Source organism: Ammospiza nelsoni, chromosome 3, assembly GCF_027579445.1.
Source record: "Ammospiza nelsoni isolate bAmmNel1 chromosome 3, bAmmNel1.pri, whole genome shotgun sequence".
Lineage (NCBI taxonomy): Eukaryota > Metazoa > Chordata > Aves > Passeriformes > Passerellidae > Ammospiza > Ammospiza nelsoni.
In genome coordinates this window covers 57642616-57660842 of record NC_080635.1, presented here as the reverse complement: position 1 = coordinate 57660842, position 18227 = coordinate 57642616, and the positions used below count along the sequence as shown (strand labels likewise).

At 40.8% G+C, this 18227-nt stretch overlaps 1 protein-coding gene across 1 annotated transcript in view; it reads right to left on the bottom strand.

Moving 5' to 3' along the window:
* Positions 1-849: 849 nt before the first annotated feature.
* Positions 850-18227, bottom strand: part of FNDC1 (fibronectin type III domain containing 1) — a 39785-nt gene continuing 22407 nt past the window's right edge. Inside the window, exons 13-19 of the mRNA XM_059469204.1 lie at positions 16520-16750; positions 16027-16135; positions 8433-8512; positions 6654-6683; positions 4809-4970; positions 3989-4111; positions 850-2567 (exon numbers count right to left, since the gene is read on the bottom strand). Of these exons, the coding sequence (XP_059325187.1) occupies positions 2452-2567; positions 3989-4111; positions 4809-4970; positions 6654-6683; positions 8433-8512; positions 16027-16135; positions 16520-16750 (851 nt within the window). The 3' untranslated portion in view covers positions 850-2451. The remainder of the gene's footprint in view (positions 2568-3988; positions 4112-4808; positions 4971-6653; positions 6684-8432; positions 8513-16026; positions 16136-16519; positions 16751-18227) is intronic.

Genomic DNA, 18227 nt, shown 5'->3' with positions numbered 1-18227 from the left:
GTCTCAGATCTTCACCCCTAGTGACATCTCTGAACGGGACTGTCCCAACCCTTCATTCCAGCAGGGAATGAAGGAACTGTGTCTCTTCAGATGAACAAATCAGAATTTACCTGTGTTCTCTGAAGGTATAATGCAGCTCCTCTGCAAAACTGCTCTCTGGACAGTCATCCCAGCCTGTATTGCTACAAGGACCAACATGAGGGACTTTTCACTTCCCTTTGCTGAACTTCAGGAGTTTCCTGACATCTCATTTCTCCAGCCCATAGAAGTTCCTCTTTTGAGTAGCTCTGTGCACATAAACAACTCTCCAGCTCCAGTTTAGTATCAGTGGCAAACTTGCTGGTGGTGCACTGCATCCATGCACTCCATCCCATGGTTCAGGTCATTAGACCGTACTGGACCCAGTACTGGCCCCTGGGGGTGGTGCTTGCAACCAGCTGTCATTTGGACTTTGTGCTATTTTTGAGCACAACCTTTTGAGCCTCAGATAATAGTTAACTTCATATCCACCTTAAAGACCAACTCTCCAAGCCATATTCCACCAGTTTCTCTACAAGCAGAGAGTGGGAGACTATGCCAAGTGTTTTCTGGGAGCCAACGACATTCCCCTTTTTCCCCTGTGCATGGCAGCAGTCATTTCAATGAAGACAATAATCAGTCAGGCATGATTTGCCCTTGGTAACTCCACACTAGCTGCTAACCATCTTCTAAAGAGAACAACACATTCACATGCTCACAGTCCCTTACACAAAGTTGACACTTAGTCCTGTCCCAAGGAGACTTTTTGAAAGCTAGCAATTTGTCACGTAGATTACTTGACACAGATGACCAGAAAGGATGAAATAGAAATTGAACCCATGTATCATAGGTTTATTAGGGAAAAAAGTTATACTTCAAGACCATATATTTGGCACTGTACTGAAGCAAAAATATGTGAGCAAAAGTAAAATGTTAAAACCCAAATTACCATGAAAAATAAAATGCTCTTTTAACCACTTTAATTCCCTTTTTTGCCCCCATACAATTTAAAATAACTACCGGAAGCAACTCAAGAGGTGTTAGACCTACACTACATATAAGCTGGAACAAGAGTGAAAGATGGACCAGAGATTGGATCTGTCCCCCAGGTTACTGCTACTCCCCCAGGATGCCAGAACAGGTGAGTCTTACTAACATGAGCAAAGGTTCTTGAGATGTTACCATGAAACATTATTGCAAGCTTCCAAATGCCTTCCAAAATATAATAATTACACCTTTCATTCATGTCACTTTCTGCTTTCTGCTCTGCTAGGAAGAGATGTTGGTAGTATTTAAAAAGAAGTGTATCCCAATTTGTCCCCATGGTCAAATGAGATTCCAGCTAGGTGACTCCTGTATAGGTGGCTTGGGCTTCTTTTTGGAGAGCAAATAAGTTAAAAGCAGTTTCTAATTTCCAAGTTACTCGTCCTATGCCTCTGTGCAGTAACATGAAAGATACTGACAAGGAATAAATAACATACAAAATAAGATGAGAATGGATTGAAGGAAAGTTGCACTAAAACTTTTAAATAGTAAAGTATAGAAAGTGTAACGGATGCTGATGAACTGCTGTGTATGTGTTTTTACTGGACTATACAGTGCCACTCTAACACGGATAGAGGAGTAGAAACCCATTGAATATCCAGTCCAAAGGCTGCCAAGGAAGTGGGACACAGGTCTTGATCAATAATTCAAATGTGACATTAACAGTACTCACAAGAAGAATACAGCTCTTTCCTCAGTTAATATATTGTGCATAGCAATATTTCAAAGAATTAACAGCACCTTTTACATAAAAATTCCAAATATATTTTTTTAGTGAACAAGAAGATCTCAGCATCTCTAAGAAGTATTTCTGCAGATGTACAGTACTGTATTTATATAGATATAGATACAGATATATCTCAAAGTGAATTTACACTGTGACCTGGTGATTAGTCCAGCAGTGGATGAACCCACAGGGTAAGTCTTCAGGAGAATATACTGCCTTTGGTGGGTGGCCAGTTACATGGCATGATTGCATAGGGGAGCCCCATCGGGCAGCAAAAGACAGTTTAGCATCCCATTAAGCAAGCACAGCATGCTTAGGTCATTCCTGTAAGATATAATAAACTTCCAAATTTTCATGGCTAATACAGTTCTAATTTTCACAGGTTGCACACATTGCAACCTTCTCTTTGTGCCTTAAAGACACAGAAGAGGAAGGAAAGAAGGAAACTTATATCCTATCCCTGCTTCCAAGCAGAAATCAAGTAGCACCACAGATTTAGGCTGGTAAAGGGTGTCCATGTTTGTCTTCACGGTGGTTTCTTGAGCAGCTGGTCTTCACTGGTTTGCCCCATTCATCTTTTTATTTTTCCTTTTCCAAATCAGTTGCTCACAGTCCTCTGGTAGAATTCATTTGAAAAGCATGGTCTGCCTAAGATGGGCAAGCTACCATTTCCCTGGGATGGGCACACCACACTCATACCAGCCCACGTAGTAGTAGGGGGTTGTGTATCCAATGCGGCCAAAGGACACAGGCTCCTGGCGGTACTGCCGGTAATACCCTGTCGGGAGAAAAGCACCCGTCTGTATTCCGGGACACAGGCACAGCAATTCAACAAAAGTAGCAGATGCAGTGAGACTCAATCCCACAGTGAAAACGAAAATTTATAAACTGTCTGGCAGGGAGTTGCATCAAAAGGGTATTGGCTAGCCCTGGTATTAAGCCAAGATCTTTCTTGAATGATCTAACTCTGGTCCTTCATATTTCTTGTAGCTTTGATTGGTTTTACTGCTCAAAATCTCTTTAACTATTGTGTAATGCTATGGTCTGCCAAAGAGCTTCTGCATTTCACTCCAAAAGGTGGGCATATTTCAGCGGTGTTTATGAAGTTTCTAAGTCAGTTTAAATATTTGAAGGACTCTGAGGCAAAAAATACCATCAAATCACATTATCTCACAGGACTTAAGAGACTATCAGCAAAAGTCTGCTTTTTACAAAACAAAAACGTATCATTTCATGCAGTAAACACTGAGTTAAGCCCTCCCTTCCCCTTTTAATTCATCTGCAGAAAGAATGTGACTGCTTAAAGCATTAGAAGAGGTGCAGCATTCTTGTCCGCATAGCTCGTGCGTTGGAACATCTGAAACACCCCTGGCTTGTGCCAATAATAAAACTTCTGTGTGCTCTCTATCTCTTAGACCTAGTATATACACATCTGGATTAGTCATCTGTCTTCTGAACTAAGAAGTGCAGTACTTCACCACGATATATAAATATCAATGACTATTTCAGTTTCTTCCTGGTAACAGCACCATGCAAAGAATATCAACACATAATTTAACATGGAAACCACTAAAGCTAACTGAATAATTTAAACCAACAGGGTTACTGAAAAGACTGGCTGACTTCTATGATTGGTTTCATTTTGGGAAGCAACTTGTCTTCTACCTGTTGATGTGAGGTGAGCAATTTGCTCAGAGGAACTCCTTCAAGGTAAGAATTTTCCTTCTGAGACAGGAGTCTACCAGGCCAGAATAAGTACTGACCTTAAGTCACTAGACATACTCCTTTATGTTTTGCATTGAATGAACTAATAGAAATCATTCACAAAGGCTGTATCTGCAAAGATGTAGCTGGTCCCTTTAGGCACATGGAAGAGGTTTTGCATCTTGATTCAGTGAAGCAGGTCTAATTAATAAGAGAGAGGTTTCACAGATCTATACAATTATTTTTTGTTTCGTTTTTGCATTTTATTGCTGCATAGTATTTGCATCATATGCTCCTTTCTTTCTGTCTCTGTCTCTCTCTCTCTCTGCACCCACATGTCCTCTGGGACTTGCAAAATCTGTTCTCAGCTGGACTCTTTAGAGAGCTGGCAGCAGCTGTGGACAGAGCTCCACTCCCTGCTCTGCTCCTTACCCCCTAATCCTACAGATGGGCTACCAGGCTCCTGGCCAGCATCCCACTCCCCCACTGCTGTACCTCGGATCGTGGGCAGGGCTTCAATGTACGACTGAGGTCCCGTTCTTCCATCCAGGTGTGAATCCACAAACTGGCAGTGGTCCTCACCCCTTCCCCAGCTATCCCCAATGCTGTAGAAGGTATCTGAAGAGAGATACAAGCAGATTAGTTAACTCAGCAATACTTATATCTGGGATACTCATTACCACCAGGAAAGTAGGTGTGAAAGAAAGCAGGAAGAATGTTGCAGCGACACATACAGTATTACCAATGAACAAACAGTGACCAGAAAGAGGGAGCATGCTACCTTCACAGTATGGAAGCAGAAATTATGGAAAATAAATGGGTTACAGCTCAGTAAGGAGTAGTCCCCATTTTGTAAGTCCATGGGCAGTGCACTACAGGTGACAGGTGGAGAAAATTTCAACTGGATTAGTTGAAATATATCATGTGAAAGTAAAAAACTATCAATATGTCAATGCCATTAGTTTGACTTCAGTCTCAAATGAAAATTTAAAACTATGGAGCTCTCTTTCTCAAACAGACAGGACCCTTTATCTCTTATTATTCAAACACTGTATTGAAACTATACCAAGGCACTACAATAGTCATGAGCACAGCCTGTAAGATGATTGAGATGATCCCATTACCCCAGCTCAATAAAATGGAAAGTTTTTTTCATTATCTCAGGCAATTCACCTGTATAAGAGCTACTGCTAATTCTTCTTGCAAGAAGGACTCTCACATAGTGGTCACACAATTCTGACACTTATGAAATGAATAAAACCAGAAGATTAAGAGACAATTAATCGTGTAGTAGGAAATCAATCTTGGTGCCTACCTTTCAGGTCATCACTGAGGTAAATTTTGTACCTTAAGGAGTTGCAAAGAACCACTCCTACAAACTTGCGGTACCAAGTTCGTTTCACATACTGCTTGCCAGTGCAGTCTGAGTAGGTGGGGTCATATTTAAAAGTGAATGGGATCCAGATAGGCTCACCCCCTCAGAGAAAAAAATAAATTCCACATTAGGGACAGACTTTAACACTTCAGTCCAAGTTTTGCAGAGTTTAACGTCTAATAATATGTTTCAGAAGACATGCTGCAACAGATTACCGCGTGACTTTTTTATATTCAGAAATAGTACTTCAAGAAAAAAATATTATTAAAAATAAAGTTAGAGACTTTATTAAATCCCTCCTAGGCAGTAGACAAAAATAACTGTTAAAATTATTAAAATCTGATTTCATGTACTGAACCACAGCTTTAAGTAAACAGTCTTAATTGTTTCAGTAAGACTTCTTCTCTACCTAGTATCCACAGTTTCTCTTCTTAACACAGCCTGATCTTAGGTCTGACAGTGACTTGCCTTTTAAGATTATAAAACACAACCCTTTTACAGAAGAACAGATGTTAAGAACTCTGTGGTGAGCAATAGCCTGTGAAGTCTCTTCTTGCTATTTTGTTTAAAAGATCATACAAAAATATACTTTTCTGAATTTTTTTTGCAGACTACATCAAAACAGGTTAGTTTCCAATAATAGACAAGGGAGACCTTCCCTGTGGAACTCAGAGCATTGCTGCATAAGGTAAGACTGCTTAATTGTATTGCAAAAGAATAAATATTCCTACTGGCTTACCTAAATATTTGCTTTGTACTGCCAAGACAATATAATTTATTTTGAAATTGCTGTTGTATTAATGTATACAGAATGGTACAAAAAGCTTCCAATGTGATAACTGGTATTTTTCTCTCTAGCTACAGCCCGAAGCTCTGTTTTCACTCTGCTGTTTCTAGGTGGTTTACAAATGAGATTGGAAGTTTCTTCTGTTAGTCTGTCTTCCTCTCCCTGGGCACATGGACCAAATCCTGCAAACCTTTGCATGTGAGGAGCAATCACTGATCAGCAATCCTAAGAGACTTCCAAGGACACAGAGAAACCAGGCTAGCAAGCACAATAAAACAGAGAAGGAAGGGATATACTGAACTCTGTTTTCATGAAAAGTGTGGCAAAAAATCCAGAACCAACCATTTTAGCTCCTTAGGAAAGCTAACAGAGCATAGTAACCATGAGGTCTTTTTCCCTGCATCTCTTCTAAGGGCACGTACTGGCTGGGGTTACACTGCCAATGTTCATGTCAGCAAGGTTAGCCCCAGCACCAGGAAATTAGATCTTCTGTTTATGGGCTGAACTAGCTTATTGCAAGTTTGGAAATACAAAGCAATCTAAACTGCTTTGTGGCATATTATTCAGGTCAGTAATAAATCCTTGAATTTTTTAGCACTTATAAGGGCATGATGATTTGTACAGATGAGCACCAGAAGCAGAGAGAGAGAAACCTGATCCTGCTACTCAAGCTATGCTTAGGCAACTGAAGGACACAGATACTGAAGCAACACAGTTTGCTGCTATTTAACAAGCAATTAAAGCTGTTGTACCAGGGAAAAAGATGGGCAAAAATCAAGTGCTTCCTTGAACACATCTTTACAAGGTTTCTCTTCAGAAAATAGAGTAAGAGATTCTAAGACAAAAAATGTTTTATGAATTAGTCCCATTTGTTACTACTTGTTCCCACTTAAAACTGTACCTAAAACTGCATGTTTAAATGTTTCTAATTCCTATATTAGGACTGTTTTGCACAGGATTTATGCACTTCATGAATGAAACAACAGAGTAAGACTTACCAGGTGGCCTAACAATGAGGAGAGGATTGTCTAGAAGAAAAAAAAAAAACATAAAAAAATTAGTATTTTGTTCCAAACCTTGTTTTATAACATGAAACATACGGAGTCACTGATTGAACATTTTCAATAAGGTGCTTCATCCTGTGATGGCAGTCTTTATTGAATATTCTCATCAGCTTAAGCCTTACACTTGCATTAGAAGAGCACTGAATTAGCAATCTCTGAATTGCAATTCTGAATTAGCAATTTCTTCTCTTCTTTCTAATCTGAATTAGCAATTTCTTTCTCTTATGACATATTCCATCACTGTAACTATACCACGTGGCCTCGCATTTAGAAACTGGTTTTTGTACTTGTGCCAGCTGCAAAGCCACCTTTGGCCATGACAAATGAAAGATCAGTGCTGCAAGCAAAACTTTACATTTGGTGTATGTAATGTGTTAAATAAAGCTCACAAGGGAGCTGATTTTGGATGGGAAAACTAGGCATTCAAGCCCCTGTGCTGGCAGCTGAAAAATTATCTGCAAGATACAGCACAGAATCATGAAATTGTTCAGGTTGGAAAAAAATCAGTGAGTCCACTGCCAGCCCAGCATTGCCAACTCCTCCACTAAACCATGTCCCTCAGTGCCACATCTACACATTTTATAAATACCTTCAGGGATGGTGACTCCACCACTTCCCTGGGCAGCCTGTTCCAAAGCTTGGCAGTCCTTCTATGGATGTGTTCCAGCACCTCAAAGTCTTCCTTGTAGTGAGGGGCCCAAAACTGAACACAGGACATGAGGTGGGACCTCACCTCAAGTGCAGGGCACAATCACTGTCCTGGTCCTGCTGGCCACACTATTGCTGATACAGGCCAGGATGCCATTGACCTTCCTGGCCATCTGGGACAATGTTAAATATTTTCCTTGGATTAATACTTGAGCCTCTTATTCATTTAATGAAAATCTGAATATGTTATCCAGGACCATTGAATTATCTCACATTTCTGTCTCCTTTCTGTGATAATTTACTTCCACAGTTCTTAGTGGAGCTTCTGAAGTGAGTACTACAGAGGGAAGTCAAATGAGCAGGGCAGAGATTGTGTAAACCGTATGCCACCAAAAGGGCAAAATTTGCAAGAAACAACAAGACCTTTCACTCAAGTAAAGACTGAAAAATTTGCTCTTTATTATTCAGTGGAGTCACTGGCCTCTGTCTCAATGGAAGTAGAAGAAGAAACAGGCAAAAACTAGCTCATTTAGCCTACTATTTTTAGAAGGGGGTGTTGCTCTTGAATGTACTATTAACCCTGTTAAAGAGCAGCATTCCTTGTAAAAAAAAAAAAAAAAAAAAACAACAAAACAAAAAACCAGAGAACTTTGCTTGTCTGATGGAACTATTGCTTTCTGCATTTCTTCCAGAGACAACTGCTTCCAACTGTTTAGCTGTTCACAATTAGGAAACTAATTTACTAAATGTCTGGACAATCTATCAAAGACCTTAAACTTCCCATTGTTTCTGTATTGCTGAACAGTAACCCTTTGCCTTTGAAATTCAACTTCCTGTTCCCCTGGAGCTGACTTTAACATCACTTACATTTTCATAGTGGCATTAGAAGTGAGTATTATTTTCCCAGCTTAACTGAAAGCAAATAATTAAAGTTTTAAAACCCCAAAAATAATATGAAAGCAGCAAGTCCAGAATAATCACTGTTATTGGCATGTTGGTTTCAGTCATTGTCCTGCCACATCTGTTATTATAAGTTTTGAGATGAAAATAAAAAGCAAACCATACCAGATTCTGTGATAAATGAGACTGAAGAACTAACAGGTCCATAACCAAAGGGATTCTTTGCTTGGACTTTAAAATAATACCTGAAACAAGAAGAGAGGGGAGATAATATTGAAACAGATTCCATTGCAATTGCTAAATTATAAATAATACTAAAACAGGGTAAGAATCAAACCAGAAGAATTCCACTGAGTATCCTTTGCATTAAATGGAGTTAGATACTGAGCCAGAGTATGAGCTGGCTGTTACAGACAAATGTCTCCTTTTTGCAATTGCTCCCATGCATATTTTTGGAACACTTATTTATGTATCATCTCTCTTCCAAAAACCACACACAACGACATCCACTTTCTATGAAACAACTAACAGCAAAAGACTAAAAGAAAAAGAAACAGCATCAGACTTACATGAGATCAGAAGCTAACCTTTTGACCTTTCTGTAAAAACTCCAGCAGCATTAAGATCACAATACTTGAGCAAAAGAAGAAAGCATCACATGATGTATTATTGATTCCTCCAAAGTATTCAAATCACATGCTTAACTCAAAGCACATGAATCACCAGTAGAACTCCATTCTTTGCTCAATAGAAGCAAATTTATCCTCAGCTTTAGAGAAGAATATGTTTAAGTACATTTTTATACAATGACTTTTAGTTGATGCCTACCCCGACATTTTCCCCCAGATTCATGTTTTCTTCTTTTCCTTTTATATTTGTATCAGTTCAACAGAAACTAACTAGAATGGAAGATTAGTTAAAATTTTCCAGCACAGCATTTTTTAAATTCCTGAGTTTAGGTTTTCCTTTCTTGCATGCTTGCTCAATTTCTTGTAAAGAAATTATTAAAAAAAATTAAAATTACTGTGCCTCTGTAATATCCACATAGCATTTGGATCTTGATTTAGCCTCTCATCCAAAAGCAGACATGTCCAAAAGCTCTACACATATAACAGGGCAAGTAGTTACCTTCATGGATGGCTGCCACCAAGCACTGGATTACCTCACATGACAGTGTCCCACGTGAATGGCAGGCCTGATGTATCACAGCTGGTGAAAGGGAATCTGCTCCATCAAAAACATCAGGCTGCTCTTCCTGGTGAATCTCTCTCAGACTTAAACACATAGCAGGGCCTGGAGGTCCCTCCTGAAAGGCCCCTCTCTGACCCAAGCACAGCTCAGCACATTTGAAACCATTCACAGTGACAAACCAGAGGGGACATGGTCGAACCAGCCCTTTGGCAAAATGGATTAATTTTTACATTAAAAGGAATGTCTTTTGTCAAGTAAGGCGAACTGCTTTGCCTTAAAATCAAACTGATCTTTATGAAAAGGTAGGAGTTATCTGCAAATCCTCCTTCTTTGGCCAAAGGGTGGTAGTCACGCAAACAGTGGGTTTTGCCAAGAAGCAAGGTGGTTATCTCCAGGCTATGGGTCAGGGCATCTCGTTTATTCCTTAAATATTGCAGGTACGTTATCTAGGTGAAATCAACGTGGAAGCTACCAGAATTGAAATATTCTGGACTTCACCTATGGCAACAGCTTTACCTTGTATCTTCATTGGACCTGGAGCACGTGCATGGTCAGACCCTTTGTGGGACACGTTCCCATATCTGCATGAGGGACATGTCCCCTGTCCCTGCCATGTCCTGCAGCTGAAACCAGAAAACCACTCCTCTATTGCTCTCTGCAGCCAGTTCTGCCTTCAATTAATGAGTATATGATGCTCACAAACAACTCAGGAGTTATTTTTTTAAAGACACATATGCTGTGGCAAAAAGAAAACATGATAAATAGCAGAATTCAGCAAGGTTGTGCTTTTTGTTCATGCCCAGCACAATCCTTTTGCTGGCAGAAAAAATTGCCCCTGTTTTTAACTGCTGAACTAGATTTTTTGTATAAAAGAGTGTTTAGCATGTCTGGGGAAAGAGAGGAGGGAAGGCAAAAAACCTCCCATGTGCTTCTCCACTTCTGGCCACCCAAGCAGAGCATGGCAGCCTGAGCTCTGCTTTAATCCCAAGTTGCCAGTGCTCTCGTGGGGCACCTGCATTCCTCCACACCTCCTTCACTAGCACTCTTGTCACCTGGATTGGGACAGGGGTGATCAGCACAAGCCTGTCCATAGGGATGGGACACAAGGCAGCAATTCCTCACTGTGGTTCTCAAAAGAGCTGCAACACAGCACCAAGCTTACCTGACTTAGCTCAGTGTTTGCTGTAACTGCTTCAGAAAAGCAGGAGAAAAAATGTCTTCCAGCCCACACCTTTCCCATAACCCTTCAAAGCACAGTGGAAAGTATGGATGCTTGATTTCCCACTGTTTCTAAAGAAGTATAATCAGATACCACCTTTCAACACAGTGGCACTGTCTGGGTATCTTTAAATACACTTAATACATGTGCATTAATGGTAGCCTCAAAGCATTCCCATCAGACATATGAGTGCCATAATCCCCCTCAGAACAGAGAGAGAGCAGCCCAAGAACCTTGTGCACCTCTTTAAGTGGGGAAAACCACACAGATTTGTTGCCAATGCATGATGCAGGAACAGATTACCTATGCAGTCAGGACAACACTGCATTCAGCTGTCTCTTACCCACCTAGAAGCCCACCTAGGACATAAGATGGTTCATGTTGCCTGCCTGACTGTCTAAAAAAAAATAAAATTATGTGATTAAAAAAAAGAGTGATGAAGTCACTAAATTGCAAAATTTATTCCTAAGCCTTTATACACAGAAGAAAGCTCTAGCTGTACCAGACAGAGAGCCAGATCTCATGATTTGCTGACCTGTGATTTAAACATAGACAATGCTATGACTGCTGTATTAAGAAGGTCAATAAAATAATGCAGTTGGGATATATTTCTTTCTCAGACATGACAAATAAAAAAACAAATTGCCAAAGCCATTCTACGTCCAGGAATCTGACATTTTCATTAGTCAGAATCCTTCAGCTGATGAATTTGCCAGGAAATCTCAAATCAGTATAACTTGACTGGTTTTCATCACATAGAAACATGAACAAAATTTGCAACATATAATTTGATTTACACTTTGCTTAGCCAGAACTGTATGAATTGCTACCATTAGGCACAGAAGAATCCCAACAGATGCAGTACCATTTGTTGTTCATTTTCAATACAGGCAACAAAAAGACTTTTCCTCCTACGAATAAACTTCCTTTGAGATTTTATATACCAATTCTAGTGACACATCAAGAAAGGACATAGTGGACTGTAACAGGGCATTGAATATATAGCATGTTTTGTCATTCAGGCTACATGACTAATCATTCAACACACCTGTCATTTAGAGCAAAATTATTCTTTGACTTAATTCAAGGTGTTGGAATTAAATAGCTGGCACTCACAGCACAAAGTGAGATAATCATTCAGCATGATAATTAGGGAAGCAGCTTCTTAAAAAAAAATTGGTTAGCTGCAAATTCCTTCTTCCAGATGTGCCAAAGGCATGTCTGCATGGATCCTCACCCTGCACTCTGCTCAGTGGCAGGCTGAGATGGCAGGATACGCCCCCACAGCCAAGGCTAAAGTCCTCTGCCTACAACTACACCATTCCTCCATAAGAAAAAAGGGTAAATGAGGGCCTGCAGGTTCACAGGCTAATGCAAAGTGTCTCTCTCCATCTGAAATGGCCCACCACTACATCCCTCATCAATATTTACAACTAATTTTATTATAAGACATCAGAGCCAAGCTGGCAGAGGAGCTTCCTGCAGAGCTGGTATGAGGTAGGTATGTGCCACATAGGTCTACCACCTGCACAGGGCAATGGTTTCATGGACATCTTATCTCTTTTGTGTGGCCCTGGTGGCACAAAGCAGCCATCTGTGGTTGATGCTGCTTGTTGGACATACCGTGGCTTTGTTTCAATGGAGCTATAGAAAGGAAATAGAATTTTTGGTGCATCTGGCCCCCTGAAACAGAAGATCCAGGCTCCATTTGCAGTTGTAAGCCCTGAGTAAATGTTTAAGAACCTCCTATGAAGTACTCTGTAAAACACTGGATTGGTAGCAGGCACTGTGGGATCAAAATATTCCCAGATGGAACAAAACCCAAGTGAACAGAAAGAAAGATTTCAGAAGACATGGAGATATGGGGGTGAAGAACAGTGTTTTAAATAATGAGACTACCTAGCTACTCCCATCAGGCACTGACACAGCATTCCTGAAAAAGGCAGGAAAAAGTCTAACCATGCTCAGGACAGGGACTGAATGTTTATGGCAAGGATTATAATGTTTCTGACTGCATAAGACTGATTTAGTGGTTGAGCAGATGCTGTCCAGCCCTTTGCATCATCTTCTGTTACAGCTAAGAATTAAAGTTAGGGAAGGGACCTTGTCAAAACTACTGGTTTAAAGATTTAATAAAGTCATCTTAGTGTTTACCATCACAAATCACAAGGAAGCAGCTCCTGTACCCACTGAAGCTGACCAGAGTTTCACTAATGGAAAAACTTCCACTTCTCAAATGGAGGTCAGACCAGGCCTCAGGAGAAAATTTATGACATGGATTAAACATAGATTTCTGTTTTGTTTGTAAAACCTAAATAACAGGCAGATGTTTTCCAGGATATGTTGACAGCTTGAAATCTTCTCTGGTGCTGACTTCAGCCAGGATGCCAACCTGCTTCTCATATCTGTGCATGTTGCAAAATTGCACCACCCATAGCCCCTTGTGGGATGCCCAGTAGCCAACAGCATCTGCTTACAGTAAATTACCTAATCAGACTTTTCTCACAAAATTCATTAACAATGCAGACACAAAATCTTTAGATTAACTTAAACTTTTATCCCATATTTTCTTAGGCATGGTATCTTCTCCTAGTGGTTAGGGAGTTATTTTTAAGACAAAAAGTATGCAATCAATTCAGTCTGTGGGTTTGGAGAATGTAAATGATACATAAAATTTCTGTTATAAAGATCCTTCGTTCTCCACCACAGTCCCCACATGAAGCCTTCATTGCCTTCACAGAGCATACAATAGGGGCCAATGGATTATATAATCTTCAGGAAGATGCTGGAGAAACAATCTGCTTAAATGAGTAGCACCTGCTTGAGCCTCCCTATCATGAAACCTTAATTCAGCAAGACAGTCACTAGGCTCATGGAGGTGCATGAATCCATAACCTTGCTGTTCCTATAAAACTCCATTCAAATACAGACAAATTGTGACCTGAAGCCTGGAGTTAATGTCCATCTCAGGCATGCTGGCAGCTTTACTCCCACCAATTCCCCTGCACTGAGCATAGCATGGACAGCAGCTGCAGAACTCCTGTGAGCTTTCACTACAACCACTCCTTCTGGTGCTCTGGAGCCCTTTAGGTGCTGGTATGAGAAGCAGAGAGTTATCCCTGGCCTTCAACACTGTCCTTTGGGCATCAGGAGAGAGAGGGAGATGTGACTGAAAGACTGAAGAGGTGAGGAGCTTCAGCTGGAAGCAAGAAATGCAGGGCTGCAGCCAGGAGAAGCAGGGGTGTAAAGACAATGCCTCCCTGGCCTGCATGGGAGACAAAGTAAGAGTGGAGGAATGAATACTGGTGAAGGGGAAAAGGGCTGGGCATACAGAGGAATCTGGGATGTGGAGGCAGGAAAAGGTTCTAGCAGCAAGAGGAGAGTTGTTTAGGGAAAGGGAGTCCTCAAGTCATAAGAATGTAGATGTACAAAGGCAGAAGGGTCTGCATCCCATAGTGCTTCCATCACTATCTAGGAACAGGAGATCTCAAACCTCTTCCATCTTGCTGTAACAGATGAAACCCTCAGAGAGCTGTGCCACATACCACTCTGTGTACATTTGGAACAACAATGTTTTGTAAGGAGAGCACTATCAGACACAGAGTACACCACTGAAGCTCTCCACTGTGAAGTAATTTTGTTTTAACACACCAGGAACCAGACTCAAAGATTGTCATTAAGGTCTAGATTACCAATCTTCTGAATAAGTGGCCTTTTTATAGCTCTTGGATATGTAAGAAAATGCCTCACGAAGCATGTGATTGACAATACGGTAGACAGAACAGGAGGGGATAAGATGGACCATGTTTTCCTGTAACATCTTATCTATCTGCTTTTAACTCTGTAGGTGCTCTGAAGGTGCTTGTCCTGCTTCTCCATAATTAGAATTCCCCTGCTAATTTTCCAGGTCTTTGACACTGCAGGTGTCCTCTGCTGAACATGGCCCTTGTGTAGCTGCATAAGGAGCTGCTGCAGAAGTTGCTCAGGTTCTAGCCCTCCCAAGGAGATATCATGTCCTCAGAACTCTTTGGCTGGAGGGAAGTCTCTGTGGAGAAGACTTCTTTAAACATTCTGTGATTTCTTGGTGCTTGAATGTTTCCCAGATAGCAAGAGCAGCTGCAGGGGCAAACCTGTGTGAGACTATGCTGGAGTCTGGAGAACTGTCATGATGCGGTCAGAAAAATATGCCTCATCATATGCCTCCCAATTGGCTACACAGCTCTGGCTTTTCATAATTTATTTATCTTATTTTATCATTTTGTCTATTAAGGTTTTAGATTAAGACCATGCTCAAAAAATTCTGTTTTCTAGGTTGAGGTTCTCAATCAACTACTTTTAATGCTCAGAACCTTCCCTTTGCCTACAAATTGTCTTGGAAAGAAAAGATACTTTGGCTGACACCATTTCTTTCTTCTGTGCTGTCCTAGCACAAACCCTATGTGCCTGTCCAAGAAGTCAATGCTCAGATCTTCAGATCACCACCAAGTAAGGCATACTAATTCCAGCCCACAATCCCAGTGCATCTTTCCACTGTGTGAGCAACACCTTCCACCAGTGCCTGAGAGACTGCAGACAGCAGTGTGTGAAGGGCTGAGCCCAAGGGAGCACCAAAAGAATTTCAGGCTCAGAATTTGAGAGACAAGTATTTGAGACACTGCACATCTCTCTGAAGGAGTAATCTGAATGCAGTCCCTCTGTAGCTGTTTACTTTGCCCCCAGTCACCACAAATTATTCCACAAATCTTCACAAATCATGTGAAGCATGCATTCGTGTTCCACCATTTCTGTCAGATGTTTTGTAAGATAAAGACCTAAAACTCCTGCTAAATTGACTTCTGAGCAATTGCCAGAAGCTCACCTTATACCACCAAGTCTTCTCTTCCAGCACATTTATGTGAACAGAAAGTAAAAACAGATGAGTGGGCAGCACTTCCCCAGCAGCCTTTAGGCATCAAATCTTGGCCACACATATGTTGGAATGGCCCACATCACATCAAGTCAAACCACGGGTCTATTTTAGCATATTTTAGTATATTTTAGTATACTTTCTCCCCAACATTTGATTATCTAAAAGATTAGAAAATGCATTTTAAAACAATATTTCCCTTGTTACTGATATGTGTTTTCATACACACAAACGTTTGTACACACTACTATCTGCTCCAGGGTTAATACCGTAAAGATATCAGGCTGTTGTGCAGTTTATAGAACAATTTGCTGTCCAACAGCATGAGTAAAATCTAAACCAGATATAAACATTTATACTAAGACCAAGAAAAACAACTGACAACTCTCAAAATTTGTTTTATTTCCTTAACAGAACTGAAAAGGAGTGGATCAAATCCTTACCGTGTGTTGGGCTTCAGGTTCTCAATGGGCAAATGAGTAGACCCTGCAGTCCTGGTTGACCACTTATTCTTTAAAAAGTCATCATAGGATGCACTGTAAACCAGATAGCCTGTAAACAGGAAAGAGAAATAGTTGTGAGGATTCTAATTAAATTTTAAATAAATTATATCCCTAGGTGTCACAGTACATTTTAAGGATAAAAGGAATTGAAACATCTTTGAATATGAAAGTGATTCCATGCCTAACTCTCCTGGAAAATCCTGGCCTGTAAGAATTTCTTATCATTAGTTAATAATGATGGAGCATTACATCAGAGGACAGCACCCAGTAGTAAATTCTGATTTTAAAAACAGTAAAGGCAAAAAGATGAGAGGTAATGCATTCACTGTTTTAAGTGACACATTGATTGTGCAGACACCAGTACAAGTGGTCATTTAGGAAAACCTTCCCCTTCTCCTCTCTCCCATCAGGAGAGGAACCCTCAGGAGAGTACCTGTTACCATGTCTCCTTGAGCAGGTTTGGCCCAGTCCACAATGACAAAGGAGTGACAGCCTTCGACTGCCACAACTGTGATGTTGTGAGGGGCTTTCAGGGGACGCTGATCTTTCTCTCTGAAGTCATTGGGAATGATTTCATCAAGGCTCTCCACTTGGAAATGTTCCAGGGCCTCTGTCAAGGAGCAGGGAGCTGCTGGATCCTTATTGAGATAGGTCACATAAGGAGCTAGAAAAGACAGGGAAGGGCAGCATTTAGTAAGGAGTTTGAGGGATCCCAGAGTAGCACACAGGCTGGCAATTTCCTTAAGAGAGTCACGTTTTGTGGTGCATTTTAAAATTCCTCACCTTGCAGGCCAGAGACCGCTGCCAACAAAGCATGGCTTACAGCCAAATTGATTGATGAGCAGGGGGAATGGGATATCAACATGCAGGTTTACCTACCCCACACCCACAACTTTATTACCAAATTATGCAAAGATGGAAGGACTGTCTTTGCTACAAGAGGCAGAAGACTGCAGCACCCTCTGCTCGCTACCTCCAGCTCCTCTGGAAGGTGGGATGAAAATGTCACCCAAATTCTGCCTTTCCAACATGGGAACAGATCCCTGACACAGCCTTCAATCATCTAAGACTTTACAGGTCTAAGTGGTTGGTTCTTACACAAACATCCTGAAGCTGGAGCAAAACAACAAAAGAAACATGAAGAGTAATTCCAAGGTGCAGTCCAACCAGTTTAAAGGGATTGTTGTGGTCCCCTGGGTACTAAGGGACCAGGAGCTATGAGTGCCTACCTTCCAGGCATGTGCTCCCAACCTGTAACTTCTATTTTTAAAAGCTTTATACTGACTGGAATTGCACTTCAGTTCAGGAAAAGATTAAACCATCTTTTTATTGCCTTAAAAGTCACCGTAACATTCAAAGGAAGGACTATAAAACTTGCTTTGGAAATGTTTATTCAGTTGCAATAATACAATTCATTGAAATGGTAATATTATTTCCCTAGTGCCTTGAAATGTTCATAAACCAACGTTTCTTGGTTTATCTTATTGGATTTCATGCCCTAAAGGAATTTTTTCCAGATCTTGCAATGAAGTTAATTTTAGCCTCTCCAGCTAAATGAATCAAGAAGCACTGTCAGTGAGAGAGCTGAATAGAAACATCATGAAATTGTTTGGACAGGGAAACTGAAGATGCACTGGAAAAAGTTTTGGCATATATAAAAACAAATCTTTTTCTCCAGCAGCAGAGTTTCACTCTAAGCCACATGAAGCTTGTGGATATTGGAAGAGAAGCCAAGATATGTCAAAGATGATTCTCCATCCCCTGAACTCTTTTCTGAAATGCCAGGTGAGTCAGCAGCTGACTTGACCTCAGTTCAAGTGCCAGAAATATGTAAAGGGCTGCAGGGGGTGTCACCAGCCTGGGATGGAAGCTGGAATGTTCCCTACAATCTCCAAATCCCTCTCCTCTGGCCCCCAGCTGACAAAGAAGCAGAGCAGCTCTGAAGTCAGTGCTGCAACACCAACGTACACACTTGAATGGCTCATGTACACAGGAGACATGGCTCATGTAATGGGGGTTCCTGCACCAAATGCCTTCTACTGAGAAAATGTTCAAATACCAAAATCATATTTATCTCTAATGGATTTATTTTTTTGAAAGTTCGTATCCAAAGGGCCATTCATTCCTTGACTTTGGAGCAC